Below are 16,262 nucleotides of genomic sequence, written 5' to 3'. Positions count from 1 at the left end.
AGCATCTAAAAATTAAATTTAGAACTGTCAAACTGCGTCTGTCCTTTTCATAATACATTAGTAAGAAGAGGATGCGAATACTCTAAAATTAGAAAGACAAAGGAATCGGTGCCAATATTTGTATTAACCGATCAACAGTATTTGTATTAAACGTTTTTATGTGCAAACAAGTAAATAACTAATGAGAAATAGAATGATGCCACGAATTCTCAAAGTTTGTTTTGCAACTAAAGTTGTATTCCTTGAAAAAAATCGGTTACACAATAAGGGACCAAAAATAGGTTAGCTGCGTCTCTGTTTATCACATAATTAACTTTATCTGTGCTCTCTTTTTAGTGTAAATGAGAAAGCAAACGTTCATTTGTCTAGAATTTTTACTCCGTCTACGGATTACATACTCTTTGATTAGATCTATGTTGGGTCTGTGTCTCCACTATAGTAGATAATCTATGGTCTCCACTCTCCGGACCGGATTACTGGTCTGTAGTCTGTGGTGCTTGTGAGTAATTTTGTGATTATAGTGATTTTTTTCTAATTTTTAATTAGTTTTTGTTTAGTGAATGCGTTGTAAATTGTAAAACCTAATTATTGAGAAGTTTTTATTAGCTATCTTATTATATATCTTATTCATTTTAATAAATCTAGCTTTTACGTTTTTGTAAGCAAAGTTACTGTATATTTTGTATGCTGTTTTTCGCAAATCGTTGTTGTGACATGTAGTTAATATATAAAAGTCCATTTCCTTTCAGACTTCAGTGTGATAAGGAACAATGATAATGACCTAATCTAAAGAATTAGCTTGATTTGCTATGACTTCAAACTGGTAAATACCTTTTTACATACTTATAAAATATGTACAATATTACGTCGTTTGCATTGGGCTATTGCATCGTAATCAATCAGTATAGAATAGTTTCGCAGCGCTTTTTAAATTTCTGGAGATAGTAACACAAGTAGTAATCTGATAAATAGAATGAGCACCTAATTATCTACTTATTATCTATAAGAGATTGGATTATACTTTTAGAGCTACCTAAATTCACTTTGCATTTACTTATATAAACCTACTTTTGTAAGTTTTTTAAACAATTTACGATGGACCGAAAACAAATCTATTTATTTACCTCATTAGAAATACAATAACTAATGATTTAACTCATTTTAAACTATTACTTTCTAATTTAACAATGTATCTATTTATTGATGAGCCTTGGAGTGTCCATACCCTTGTCTGTCAAACATTGATAGCTGAGAATTCAAACATCCCAGCTTGGCATTGCACAAATGCCAAAATTAGGGACTGGATTTTGAACACTGCAGCTGGTTAATTACCTATTTTTACAATAATATTAGTTTCCTAATACAATGTTATTGTACAATCACAGGCAGGTAAAATAGTTTATATTTTTCAGATTGTATCTGGATTTTAGTAAAGATGTGGAGAAATTACTTCTAAAATAACATTATGAAATAACCATATCACTATGACAGAAAGCATTTCAACACTTACGGCTCCCATTTCACTGTCCACATATCATCAACTGAGTTTAACAGGTGAGTTACCTGTAAATAACACCTAAATCATAACACACTAAATAGACCACAGAGCAAATTAGCATTTTGATGTTCTTTGACACCAAAATGCTAAATAACATTGCAAGTACGTCGACTTTGCTAGAGTTTATTTAGAGGTATAACGAGACAGCTGTTATGACTTTGCCATGATTCTGTCCCATTTCAACTCTTAGTAAAGTCTGAGACTGGTCAAAGTACACTATGGATGCCTAAGACTTACCAAAGCTATCTTGTCATTGAAGCACATACTTAAATGAGTTTAGCTTACATATGTACTGGTTCTCTCCTGTCATTCTTTGCATTGTACAAAATTATTTAATATTTCTGTTTTATATTAGATTATGATGAATTTCCACTGTAAAAAGCAGCTCTGTCTTCTCTAACATAAAATTTTGCCATTTATTGCAATTGCTAAATAAGTATTTCACTGATAAGTAATGAGTGATGTCATTATTTATTTGTAAAATACTAGGTATCTTCTGCATTCTGGGCTGGTTTCTGCACTTAAACATTTCCGTCTGTTGTGCGTATACCTACTAGATACTTATAAAGACACATAACAGTTTCAATTGTAAAATAATTGTGTTTGGTCTCATTAAGAAGGTACTTGAATCTAATTACAACTTGTTAGAACTTTCATATTGGTTTAGTACTAAACACAATTTTTACTTTAATTTGTTTTGTAACATGAGTAACTAACTGTATGGTGCACAGACCACTGAAGAGGTTTGTGTTTATGGGCATCAAACGTAGACATTTTATCGCTCAATCATTTCTTGATACCTATAATATAGGACTATAACTTGGGTTTTGATTTTATATTTTTATCTGTTCACCTCTTGCACCAATTTCTAAATTCCTGAGTTTTCATACTTTCTCTTTAGAAGGAATATCCAAATCCAATACAAACAGGTTGACTTATCAATTAGTAATAGGTATTTTATATAGAAAGTTTTTATTTGGTGGCCATCCTTTTTCATTAGTTTATCAAAGGTTTCAAGGCTTTAATATAACTAGTTCTAGCTCCAAAGCTTTCTGACTAATATGTTTTGAAGGCTATTAGAATTTTTTATGGGTGTATTTTTACCAGTTCGCAGAAGGGCTAAAGGTTTTGAACATATTTAGTTTTAGGGAGACCATTTTTTAAAATGAATGGATGAATGAATGGTTTCTTCAAGCCTTATGTATATGCATAGTATGACAAAAAGTCTTGTCCAAAAATTGTAAAAGTTTTTTATTTGGTGGGCAACTTTTTACCAGTTCTCAGAGGGGGTCAAGGTATTGAACATTTTCAGTTTCTTGAACATGTCTCTCTGACTGATAGTTCTTGAGGGTTGTCAAGGTGTTGAATTTTTATGTAAAGGTGTTTTTGGTGCATTGGTGGGCTGAACGAAGATCTTTGAGTTCCATGCATATATGCATAGTGTGAAAAAAGTCTCAAAAATGTTCCGAGCCTTTTGAAAGTTTCATTATCATTCAGATTTTTTTTACAAAAAAAGGTTTATATTGTGCCATGTGTATATAATATAACACATTCATATTTGTTTATGGAACAGGTTGGTGTGGGTCAACTTGTTATTTATTATGCACAGAGTAACACATGAATCAAGAAACAATAACAAAGAAAACATAATATGATAATGTTTTCTTTATTTATTTTATAAGAAAAAAAAACATAATATGATAATATTTTCTTTATTTGCTTAGTCTCTATATTTCTTTGGTTTTCAGAGAAAATTCCAAAGTATAGTATGCGACAGGTTGAGATGGCGATCGGGGAGGGAACGCCCTGCACACCCGCACAGCCCACGTGCTAACACGGTACTGGTGAGCACGGGTGACGTGTGGGTGTGCGGGCCGTCTACCCGCCTCATACCCCGATTGCCATCTAAACCTGTCGCATACTATACATTGTTGGCTTGAGTAATTGTGTAAAGTGACAGGCAAGGGTAGTTTACTGTATACCTACTGAGTGACTATTAAAATTTTATTATATAAAATCTATGTTGCCATTTCAGTTGAATCAGCAAACATTCGAAATTCTGGATTTTTAAAACCCAATCCTTATTTACAAGTGATAATAGATGACAAAATTTCAAGAAGAACTGAGGTCCTGAAAAACACTTTACATCCAAAATGGAAGGAAGACTTTACAGTGCTGGTCACACCATTGTCACAAATATTGTTCCGTTTGGCCGATCACCATAGTTTCAGGAAAGACAACGTTATTGGTGAAAAAAGAGTAAACCTATTGAAAATTCTTTTATATTTTAATGGAAAATGTGAAAATGTGGAGCTGAGTATAGGTAATAAAAGACATATTTTAGGACTTAAGATTAATACATTTCTTACGCGCTTCTCCATACAAACACCTATCATTCCATTATTTGTTGTTCTAGATTTAATACTAAACCAGATATCGATTTCTTTCTATATCTATATATTATCTATGCCCTAAAACAATAGATACACATCTATTTTAAATTTTGAGGCAACTTCCTGCGTAAACAAACCATGTCAATAATAATTTGAAATGTGTTTTGTTTGTTAAATATATTGATTAATTCGCAAAAAACAACGTAATACCAAATTTTATTTCACATTGGTTACACATCACGCATCTTGCTCTTGAGTATGTCCTGCCCGTAAATGTTCATTGCACTAGCATGCTCTCAGTCTCGACTTGAAGTGACAGTGAAGAGCACTTTTAACGTTTATTACTTTACTTCGAATTTCATATCTATAAAGCTTTTTTTTTGTCACAGATTTGATGAAAACAGTATCTTCAGACAGTGCAACTACTGCAAACACTGAAGTGAAAGCTGCTGAACTTGTGCTACTGCTCGATGGTTTAAGAATAGATCCAGCTATTTTGAGTCAATCCCATGAAGTGCTTGGAGAGTCTGCCACCTCCCGATGTTCTCTTACTGAAGGTGTCAGAGCTCGAATTAGATTAAGAAACAATGTAGAAACATTGAGATCTATGGGGCATCCCCGAAATTTAAGAGTGAGTCTGGATTTTATGTTTATAAAATATTTCTAAAAATTCTGTCTTGTAAGGTTTTTTGAAATAGCTGTAGGGAGTAGTCTTTTTAGGGACCCTCAGTAAATTAAATTAGGAAACCATAATATTATATTTTCCTCCAGTCCATCTGTCTGTGTCATACATTTTATTTAAAATTAAAAAATTGGTTTATTCCTCGAGTTATATTATATATCTTGTTATATGGGTACATTATGAGGCTATTTGGGCAGTGTTTCGAAAAAACCACTGTTTAAGAAATAATAACCGCCAAAGTTGCTATTACAACTGCCATGGCTACGGAACAGTAACTTATACCTACATGTTCTAACATGCACTTGACCAGTTTTTTAATTTCTCACTGGAACTAAAAGTACTCTACAATCTACAATATGTCAATCCAGGACATGCCCTCCGATTGTGTAAAAATAACCATTTCATCGCTATCGCAATCGTCGAGAAATTCTGCCCTTTGATTGGTTGATTCGCTGTTTACATTTTTTCACAGCCAATCAAAGGGCAGAAAATTATTGACGATTGCGATAGCTATGAAATGGTTATTCTTACACAATTGGGGGCATGGTCTATCTGTAAGGTCATTTAAAGCTGTTCATTGTTTTCTTTATAAACATTTTACTTATTACTATTGTTAGTTAAATTGCCTAATAATATGAGGAAATTCCTAGGAAATCTGATTTAATTTGTTGCTCTATAAATAGCCTAAGTTTTCTGCAGATAAGGATAAACTGCGGAAACCTCGTAAAACAAACATGTGTAATACCGAAAAAAGACTTAAATTCATTCATCTTTAGGACCATTTTGCTCTGGTCATGATAGTGTCTCAATAGTCGATTGTTGGCGTCTGATAGTATGTCAATGTTGACGTGATATGCAAAGGTAAGTACTAACAAAAATAATGCTATATCTGGCCGGGTTCACTTAGTTACGTACACGAGAAATATACCTACGGCGGCGCACTCTTCCCATGACACTCGTGATCTCTTCGGAAAGAAAGGCGTTTATTAAATTGCGTCGTAACGAGAGTCGCTATCCTTGTTTACGGAATGATCCATCTGTAATAAGTACTCTGTGATTATATCGTCTGGCGGTGTTTACACAGCCACCGCCGGGTCCGCCTCCGCTGAGCAACGGCGCAGCAGTCGCGCCGGAGAGCGGCGCGGGCCCGTCGCGGCAGGACGCCGAACCGCACGCGCCCGCGAGCGCCGCGCCCGCGCCCTCCGTCGCCGCGGCCGCCGCTGCGCCCGAGGAGCCGCTGCCGCCCGGCTGGGAGATGCGATATGACGTCTACGGGCGACGGTGAGAATTGCACTAACACAATTCACCCGATTTGAGACTTTTTGTTTCTACACGCTATATCAGCTTTGGGCTTTTGCTAAATATTTACTTCATTAAAAGTAATGTAAAATGAATAAATGTTTTATTTGATATTTGAAAAAAATATCAAGAGTAGATAGTCTCTTAAGAGTTGTATTTAATACAGCCAGCGCAGCGCTTTAGTATAGACACACTTTAGATACACTTTAGTGTCTGCGTTTATAAAAATATGTAGATGCGAGTCCAACAGTTTTTATTAACTCAGTAATGTAATACCACCGCACGTAAAGAAGTTTAATCGTGATGCACGGTGGGCGGCGCAGGTACTACGTGGACCACAACACGCGCTCCACGTCGTGGGAGCGGCCGCAGCCGCTGCCGCCGGGCTGGGAGGTGCGGCGCGACGCGCGCGGCCGCGTGTACTACGTGGACCACAACACGCGCACCACCACGTGGCAGCGCCCCGACACCGAGCGCCTGGCGCGCTTCCAGCACTGGCGCGGCGAGCGGCGCCACGTGGTCGCGCAGGGCAACCAGCGCTTCCTGTACCCGCCGCCGCCGCCCGCGCAGCCCGCCAGCGACCACGACCCGCCTCCCTCAGGTTCCCACTGACACTATTTCTTTACCTAAAAACACAAAGAAAAGTTTTTTTTATTGGAACGTGGGCTTGCGCTTGGGACAATCATGCTTAATAAGCTGATAAGAGACACTGGAAGAGCATTCCACACCTTATCGGTTCATAACAGAAAAGTTGACTGGAAAGGTTATGTAAGTAAGTGAACATAAATAATGACACACTTGTAGATCACAGCCAAACATAAAAACTGAGCCTGGCCAAACAAAAAGCATAAAAAACTGAGCCTGGTGTCTCTAATTTGCATTGTATCTAACATATCTCCTTCTTTTATATATTATCATTGATTGCATGTAATTCTATAGTAAACAGCATTTCGGTCCCGGTCGCGGGCACGGTGGCTGCGGGTGCGGCGAGCGCGGCGGCGGGAGCGACCGTGGCGGGCGAGGACGCGCCGGGCGCGCTGCCGGCGGGCTGGGAGCGCCGCGTGCAGCCCGACGGCCGCGTCTACTACGTCAACCACAAGAACCGCACCACGCAGTGGGAGGACCCGCGCACTCAGGTATATTACAAACAGAGGTTAGCTACGTAGTTTGGGCCCTATGTTGATGGGTTGTCGTAGTCGTCATTTACCATGAGAGCAAAGGCGTCGGACTTCTCTCTTTATACTGTGCACAAAACTTATATCCTGTTCGGATGTTCGAATTGCGAACAACCGAACTAGATAAGATAGTATAACTAAGTGTTAGATTTAATGTTCACGGAGGCCAGGACTGATGGCTTTCATGCCATCATCCGTAAAAAGATGGCCTCCCTCCTACAGCGTCTTCGTAGCAGTTCCAACAGCATTCTGGGTGCAATTAAAGATAGGATAGGCTGCCCAATAATTAAGCACTGGGTGGCAGTGGCCACCGGGCGCCTAGAGCTGCCACGTTAGGCCACTTTATTTAAATCAATAAGCACTAACATTACTAACATAACTATAAGGAAATATTGTTACTAACACACTAACTCTAGTAAATATATAGTTGTAAATTTAAATATGGACTACTGGTCTGAAATAAAAGATTATTTATTTATTTATTTATAACAAAATAAATATAATTACTTAGTAAGAATTAAATGTTTTAATCACACTTTTTAAAGAATTCCAATATAGAGCTTTGACAAGTCATATTTAGCGACATGAAAAATGCCTTATCCCTTAATTTATGCAAAAGCATTTTCTCCGGGAGTGTCGTTCAGATTATAGAAGCATTCAGATTAGCTTGGGATCGGACTGCAGAGGCGTTGCTGTAGTCCAATCTGAAAACGAGACGTATGACTACGCATTGTGATCCTATAAGCGTTTCCTTTTCCTTTTGAGGTACGGAATCTTAAAAACCGATCTGAGCCAGGTGTATTTAATCTATGACATGCACAGACTGCTATGTTGACCGTCAGGTTGGACTACTTGTGTTACGATCACTGTACGGCACACACCACTCTGCGGTAGCGGTTGCGTCGTGTAGTCTCTTCGGCCATGTCGCTATACGAGTATTGCATTTCGGTTGCAGGGGCAGGAGATCAGCGCGCTGGAAGAGGCGCTGCCGCCGGGCTGGGAGAGTCGCTTCACGGAGGAGGGCACGCGCTACTTCGTGGACCACAATACGCGCACCACCACGTTCCAGGACCCGCGGCCCGGCGCGCCGCAGGGCGTGCAGGGCGCCTACGGCGTGCCGCGCGCCTACGAGCGCTCGTTCCGCTGGAAGCTCAGCCAGTTCCGCTACCTGTGCCAGAGCAACGCGCTGCCCAGCCACATCAAAATCACGCTAGCGCGGCAGACGCTGTTCGAGGACTCCTATCACCAAGTAAATACGTTCGAAATAGAGTGTTAGGCTATTTTTTTTTTTTAAATATTGGAGTTGTCAGTAATGATAAAAAAATTAATGAAGATAGTTTTAAAAATCTATATTGGACTCATTCGATGTCATACGATTTGTTGCGAGGGGGCCATTTTGAAGGAATTGAACTGGTCAAAATTAAATGTTGCGATAGCAATCGCGCTTTAATTAAATAATTTGTTTTGTCATTAGGTTTTTTAGGTTAAAACTCTCGAATACTCTCTACATTTCTCTATAAGAAAAATCTCTTTTAAAAAGTAAATCGGTTCGAAAATCGCGGAGATTTTGGTGTACATAGGAAGAAAACACAACTCCCCCCTTTTTGTTAAAAAGTCTGTTTGTCGTGCAGTGACGCGCAACGTTAGTGCGGCCACCAATCACGCAAACTCAATCGCCGCCGGAATCTAACCAGTGCGGCCGGTCATTACGCGACGTAGCCGCGATTCGCTGGTTTATCGCCAGTGCGGTGCGGCCTCGGCCTTAGGCCACATCATCACTTTTTTAACAGATGTGAATTTGGTCAAGCGTGTGCCTATAGTGAATAAAAAATCTTTAAAGAGGGAAAGTTAAAAAAGACTAAATGTATTGTATTATGATCTAAAGTAATGTTTGTTTCAGATCATGAGGCTACCTGCATACGAGCTGCGAAGAAGACTGTACATAATATTCCGCGGGGAAGAGGGTTTAGATTATGGAGGCGTCAGCCGGGAATGGTTCTTCCTCCTTTCACACGAAGTGCTCAATCCCATGTACTGTCTGTTCGAGTACGCGAACAAAAACAATTACAGCCTGCAAATAAATCCAGCCAGTTACGTCAACCCAGACCACCTCCTGTACTTCAAGTTCATAGGCAGGTTTATCGCGATGGCTCTGTACCACGGCAGATTCATTTATTCCGGGTTCACGATGCCCTTCTATAAAAGAATGTTAAATAAAAAATTGACAATGAAAGACATTGAATCGATCGATCCTGAATTTTATAACTCCTTGGTTTGGATCAAAGACAATAACATTGACGAGTGTGGCCTCGAAATGTGGTTTAGCGTGGACTTCGAAGTATTAGGGCAAGTCATACATCACGAGCTGAAACCGGCAGGAGATAAGGACCGGGTCACAGAAGTAAGTTTCTATATTACATTCTATACGTAACAATCGACTTCTCCCAACTGACTGACTGATCTATCAACGCAAAATTTAAACCGCTCAATGGTACTGATTCTGAGCACAACCTAATTTTAGAGTATCCGCATACTCTTCTTACTAATGTAATATGAAAAGGACAGACGCAGTTTGACAGTTTTAAATTTTATTTTTAGATGGTAAACCCGTGATTTTAGCGCACAGTCGCGAGCCTACTGTTTAAATTTGTAGCGTGCACTAAAATTTAGAGTCTTTAAATGTAAAGTTCATGTTCTGTCCCTTTTTAGCATTGTTTAAAAGAAAAGGATGCAGATACTCTAAATTTAGTTCAGAGAAAGAGAATCGGTGCCAGTATGAATTTTAAATTATTAATATTTCGACTCAGATACACGAGTTGCAGTCATTATAATATTATGTCGTTCATGACTTAATATCATTACCTACGTTATATATGTGTTAGCAAACCTTCGTCTGATTGAGTAGAAACTTTGTATAGTTGTTGAAAATCTGTTTTATCCTTTTGGGACCTTTTCACCTCATACACCTAAACTCCGTTGTTAATTCTTTTGATTATGAAGAGCCCAAGGAATAAAATAAAATGTGTTCTCTAAGTTGACGGACAACATCGGAAAAGTCTTTGAGCCATTTTGAGCCTATTATCAAATTAATAAAATGCGGTCCCTATATCAAATTCTTAACACTGTACTAATCAGTATGCAATATTAATATTTGATTACTACTTTCCAGGCCAACAAAGAACAATACTTGCAATTAGTTACGCAATGGCGCATGACGCGAGGAATTGAGGAACAAACTAATGCCTTCCTAGACGGTTTTAACGAGGTATAAGTACATGCTTGATTTTTTAATGTATAAGTTGTTCGAAGCTGAAGTGGCAATGGGCAATCGTTCTTAATTTAAAGGTGAACCATACTTTTGGCATAACAGCTAACGCATAGAGCTAAAATGGCGCGTGAGATCTTAAAATGTACGTACTATAGCCCTTTGCCAAGATCGTTGTTCTAGCACCTTGGGACCCAAACGTCTACGCTGGGGTCCCAAGGTGCTAGAACAGCGATCTTGCACTGGAAAGCGCAATGTTGGAGACTCCCACTAGGTGGACAGACAACGACGAGACGCAGGGAGCCGCTAGATTCAGGCTGATCCGAACACATTGTCAACTTACAAACGTTAACGAATGTAGCTGACAACCCCCAAGAAGAAGTGATAATTCCGAATCACTTTTTAATTCACAGATCAAATGGGGCAGCGAGAATTGGAGCCCTCACATATCTAGACATCTATCGGTTAACGATAATGATAGTTGTGCATCATAACATTAGACCTGTCCCTGTATAGTGTGCAGTAAATGTACAGAACACGGTCCGTAAATGACTACTACCTAATATCAACAAGTCTACGACATGAGTGGGAGGCGCTAAGTGTATCAGGAGGGGCTCTACATAATGCTACGGAGCGCCGCTTAGAATACACGTAACTGTATAGCGTATACAGTTGTGTCCAAGGGAACAAAATTCGAATGTCTGCTTCTCAGAGATGAATAAAACAAGATAGATATCTTTGCACCAATTTACAACAACCGGTTTACTAAAGTTCATAAAGTACAATTCTGTCCACATAACCATTGCCCTGTACAGGTGGTGCCGTTGGAATGGTTGAAATACTTCGACGAGCGCGAACTGGAGCTGATGCTGTGCGGCATGCAGGAGGTGGACGTGGAGGACTGGCAGCGCAACACCATCTACCGCCACTACACGCGCACCAGCAAGCAGGTCGCCTGGTTCTGGCAGGTACGTGTCTGGTGTGTGCGTCTGTGCACGGCGAGCGCGAACTGAAGCTGATGCTGTGCAGCATGCAGGAGGTGAACGTGGAGGACTGGCAGCGCAACCATCTGCCGCTACTACACGCGCACCAGCAAGCAGGTCGCCTGGTTCTGGCAGGTACGTGTCTGGTGTGTGCGTCTGTGCACGGCGAGTGCGAACTGGAGCTGATGCTGTGCAGCATGCAGGAGGTGGACGTGGAGGACTGGCAGCGCAACACCATCTGCCGCTACTACACGCGCACCAGCAAGCAGGTCGGTTCTGGCAGGTACGTGTCTGGTGTGTACATCCGTGCACGACGAGCGCGAATTAGAGCTGATGCTATGCGGCATGCAGGAGGTGGATGTGGAGGATTGGCAGCGCAACACCATCTACCGTGTATGTACATGTCCTGGAATTGATAAATTCAAAATTTTTACTTTGATCTTTACATAAGCAATAGGCTACTTGACTCATATCTAATTTCGTCCAATAAATGATTATTTATTATAGTATTTTGCTTAAGACAACGAAATATATCAATAACAATTATTAAAAACGCAGGATGGATATATAAATCCAATTTAAAAAAATACAGTTTTTATTTTTATTTGAAACTCAGAAAACACTGTCAGCCATGATGTGACGTCATTAAATATGTAAACAAAGAAATGTCATCCCTATTGACTAACGTAGTATCCATATATATAAAATTTCAAGTCCTGACTAACTTATATATCAACGCACAGCCTAAACATCTAAACAGCTGGTCCTAGATACATGAAATTTGGTGGGTGTTTTCTTTGTAGGTAAAGAGAAGGTATCCACTAGGAAAGGATTTTTTGAAATTCCACCCCTGAGTGGGTTAAATGGGGGTTTGAAATTTATGAAGTCCACGCGGGCGAAGTCACGAGCATAAGCTAGTTTTTATATATTTCTAAAAACTCATAGTAAACGTAAAAAATTATCGTTTTCTCTTTATAAATTGAATAAGTTATTAAGTAAGACTTACAAGAAAGTGATCTTTGCAAAAATAAATTTGGGTTGCAGTCGTTAGTGATATAGGATCCTTTTAAGCAAGTCTTCGCGTGTTAGGTACGTATATTTATTTCACTGGACACTCTAATCCACAACTTTCCTGTGGTCTCTATCGATGCGTTTTTACATTCTCGGATGATACAATAACGATAATTACTATATTTTTCATGTAAACTAGTATAGAAGTCATGTTTATTAAACTTTGGGAGGTTATGCTGTTGTTTACAAATGCATGACGTCAGAGCACAGACAATCTATCGGCCAAACATGGCCGACAGTGTTTTCACCTGTCTATGAAAAAAATATTTTTAAATTAAAGTTTTACGGGTTTTGGGGCGCAAAAAAATATAGTGTTAATTTTTTTGATCTAATAGGACAAATATTAAGACCTACTTAAAAAAAGTGTCAACTAGCCTATTTATTATTAATTTAAATATTATAATATTTTTTAGTTTGTACGACAAATGGACAACGAAAAGCGGGCCAGGCTGCTGCAGTTTGTAACGGGAACCTGTCGTGTGCCCGTGGGTGGTTTTGCTGAACTCATGGGTTCTAATGGACCACAACGTTTTTGTATAGAAAAGGTAAGTTCATGACAATAAATAAATTACCTTTTTTGAGCTTGTGCACTAGTCCAATCAAAATCTGATTTGATACGGAATAAAGGTCAGTGCCTATAAAATGCCTGGAATAGCCAGAAATCAACAATAATCGAGAATGAAATATGAATGACTAGCAGTAGTTGAATCTGCATTTCCTCACTGACTCAACTTCATGATATTCTTGCACCAATTAAGCCCATTAAGCATTTACATACCTGCTCCTTGGCTTTTACAACATTTAAAAGACCAAATTCTTAAGAAAGGTGCACGGAAATCCTAGCTTATGTGCCATCCATCAGAAGAGTATCACAGACAGTTATTAGGAATCGCTGCAATACACGCACAGCGACGCCATATTCATACATTGGGCGAGAACGGCGACTCTTCCAGAGTCTGGAAATTTCTTGAGTCTGTCTCTGTTGGAGTTGGTATATCATTTACATTGATCTTTTGAATCAATATTTCTCTCGTCCTCTGAACTCTTATGATAAATTGCAAACTGTTCATTCATTCTCTTTCGACAATTATTTTTCTTCTTCTCCGTTCAATTTTAGTCAGTTTTCTGCTTGGGATGTTAAGAAGAACATATTGTCCAGCTCTTCTAATGCTGTTGGTAGCAACGGCATATGATTATTCCTCTCCTAGATGTTGATATTCCTGTTATCTCACAAATCTGAACCAAATCTATCACGGCGCCCTCTGATGCCTGAAGAAAACACATGTTATGCCTCCGAAAAAGGTCAATCAGTTAAATACGCAAGCGTATTTATCTGATTTCCGTTCAATTTCTTTCAAAAGTTAATCCACCATCAGCCTCTTCCTAAACAGACACTACCAATTTCCGGTTTCCGTTCTAGGCATATGGCTACTGTGGTGATTAAATTTACAGCTGACATGCGCTGAGGCATGGATAATCATCAATAACTCAGTATTGACCTAACTCGATTTCAGCAACGCTTTTAATACCGTTAACCATAATACTTGTGAGTATGTAAATTATGTTGCGTTCTCTTAACACATTTTCCTCAGCAACTGACTGGTTTCATAGTTACCGTTGAGATCGTCGGCAGCGTATTCGCATTGAGGAAACTCATTCGTCTTGGTGCGATATTACTGCTGGTATGCCTCAGGGCGGCGTTCTGTCACCATTACTCTTTTCTAGTTTCAATTCTTTAACTCATTAATTATTATCTGCTCAAATCTTAGGTCTTTTTTACTTTTGGTGAATATCTTCGGAGATGGAGAACAGTACTCCTCAATAGATAAGAGTAAATTGCTCGCGATCCGTGTAACAGCTTAGTAAACAGTAGGTTTTTAACCAGGTATATCATATTTTAGTACAATGGGGCCACTAAAAATTGTGAAATAAAATTTTTTCACAAAAAAATAAAAACCGACATCAATAACCACCAACACTAAAAAGTAAAAAGTAATTTAATTTATTACCCAATATAATATTATGTAAGTATACAAGATATAATATATTTTTCGGAGTCAGTGCCAATGTGGAGTAGCAAAACACTATGAAGAGTAGATAGACGGTTCGTGCTTCTAATTGGCACCGGCTCCAAAAAATATTGCTATTGAACTACAATAACTCTTGTATACATAATATTTTGGGTAATAAATTAAATTATTTTTCACTTTTTAGTGTTGGTGGTTATTGAAGTCTGTTTTTTTTTTAATAAACCATTTCACTTTGACTTGAAGATCTGCTTAAGCAGTTCCATAGTAACATGGGCCTTTGAAAGTAGATTATCAACTCCCCAGTATAAGTAAAGGAAAAATCCGAAAATCGTTAATTTGTAACTTTATTTTTACACATACGTTGTAACGTAGTTGTATTTGCAGGTCGGCAAGGACACGTGGCTGCCGCGCTCGCACACCTGCTTCAACCGACTCGACCTACCGCCTTATAAAAGTTACGAACAATTGTGCGAGAAATTAAATTACGCTATCGAGGAAACCGAGGGTTTCGGTCAGGAGTAAATAAATTTGCTGATAGCACTAGTAGAATAATGTAAATTATTATCAAGCGATATAAATGTTCCATAGACATTTCATAGTAACATGTTCCAACGGACCTCTGTGTGACTCCTGCCAATTAGACACAGTCCGTTTCTATGAACCAGAACAGACTATAAGTACTAAAGCCAACTATACCTACTCAAATCTATATATATAAAAGGAAAGCTGACTGACTGATATTAACGCACAGCATAAACCACTGGACGGATCGGGCTGAAATTTAGCATACAGATAGCTACAATGACGTAGACATCCACTAAGAGACCATTTTTGAAAATCCAAACCCCTAGTGGGTTAAATAGGGGTTCGAAATCGGTCTAGTTTTACAAACGGACTGAGTCTAAAGAGGATTACGGCTGACAGGGGTACAGACACCTATGTAATGTTCGTTGGGACATGCTATGCAGCACCCCATCTAGTGGAACATTTATATCGCTGTTATTATCACATTAATTTTAAATTGCACCGACACCATGAACGAATTACTCAATGGAGCCGTCGTAAAAAGACCAACCAAATACTTGTATGAATATTTTGTTTAAACAATAATTTTATTATGTAGATATTTTTAGTATATTATGCCAGTTATATAAGATATATTTTGTTTGAACTATATTTATAAAGTTCGTCTATAAAGTTCAATAAAAGTCCTTAAAAATAAAATCATTATAGTTTTATGTATATTTTAACCCCCGACGCAAAAAAAGAGGCGTCAATTTTGAGACTTTATCTGCTGGCCTCGTGGTTCCAAATCAGAATTGAGATTGTAATAATGATTGATGCAGGTTTTAGACAACCGCCCTACTGTTAGGGCGATTGTCTAAAACCTGCATCCCGCCCGCCCTACTGTTAGGGCGATTGTCTAAAACCTGCATCAATCATTATTACAATCTCAATTGTTCTGATTGGCTGAATTTGTGCGACAATGCATTGTGGCCAATAGTGAGCGAGCATTAACCAATCAGAGATGATTGCGATCGTGACATTGTAGCTGTCAAACAACCGCGCTAGGGCCACCGATCAAAGATTATTTAATAACCCCAGCACGCCGTTTCATACAACATTGCAGGAGCGTTATAATGTTCCAAATTCAAAAACGCTCCTGCAATGGATTTGATTTTCTTTGTCCGAAAATTCGATACTTCGCGTGTTCTTTTTTCGAAAATAATGACAATATTACCATGCATGTTTGAGAAAAATTATTTAATACTAGAGCTGATACCCGCGACTTCGTTCGCGTGAATT

At 38.8% G+C, this 16,262-nt stretch overlaps 1 protein-coding gene across 4 annotated transcripts; it reads left to right on the top strand.

Annotated features, from left to right (window-relative positions):
• The first annotated feature begins 480 nt into the window (after window positions 1-480).
• Su(dx) (Suppressor of deltex) lies at window positions 481-15,680 on the top strand. Of its 4 annotated transcripts, XM_069509483.1 has the most exons (15): window positions 506-658; window positions 750-823; window positions 1,413-1,554; window positions 3,594-3,881; window positions 4,341-4,582; window positions 5,718-5,914; window positions 6,256-6,533; window positions 6,872-7,068; window positions 8,063-8,356; window positions 9,008-9,508; window positions 10,277-10,372; window positions 11,188-11,340; window positions 12,840-12,971; window positions 14,841-15,023; window positions 15,465-15,680. In XM_069509483.1, the coding sequence occupies exons 3-14, from the start codon at window positions 1,485-1,487 to the stop codon at window positions 14,976-14,978; spliced, it is 2,586 nt and encodes an 861-aa protein (XP_069365584.1). In that variant the 5' UTR covers window positions 506-658; window positions 750-823; window positions 1,413-1,484; the 3' UTR covers window positions 14,979-15,023; window positions 15,465-15,680. The 4 variants fall into 4 exon arrangements, with proteins under 4 accessions (XP_069365578.1, XP_069365584.1, XP_069365570.1 ...); XM_069509477.1 differs by lacking the exon at window positions 506-658 and adding an exon at window positions 481-499 and having other exon boundaries at window positions 14,841-15,680; XM_069509469.1 differs by having other exon boundaries at window positions 14,841-15,680.
• Window positions 15,681-16,262: the final 582 nt, after the last annotated feature.

The sequence above is a fragment of the Maniola hyperantus genome, chromosome 1, assembly GCF_902806685.2.
Source record: "Maniola hyperantus chromosome 1, iAphHyp1.2, whole genome shotgun sequence".
Classification (NCBI taxonomy): Eukaryota; Metazoa; Arthropoda; class Insecta; order Lepidoptera; family Nymphalidae; genus Maniola; species Maniola hyperantus.
The sequence above is the reverse complement of the archived record's forward strand: the minus strand, read 5'-3'. Positions and strand labels throughout refer to the sequence as shown.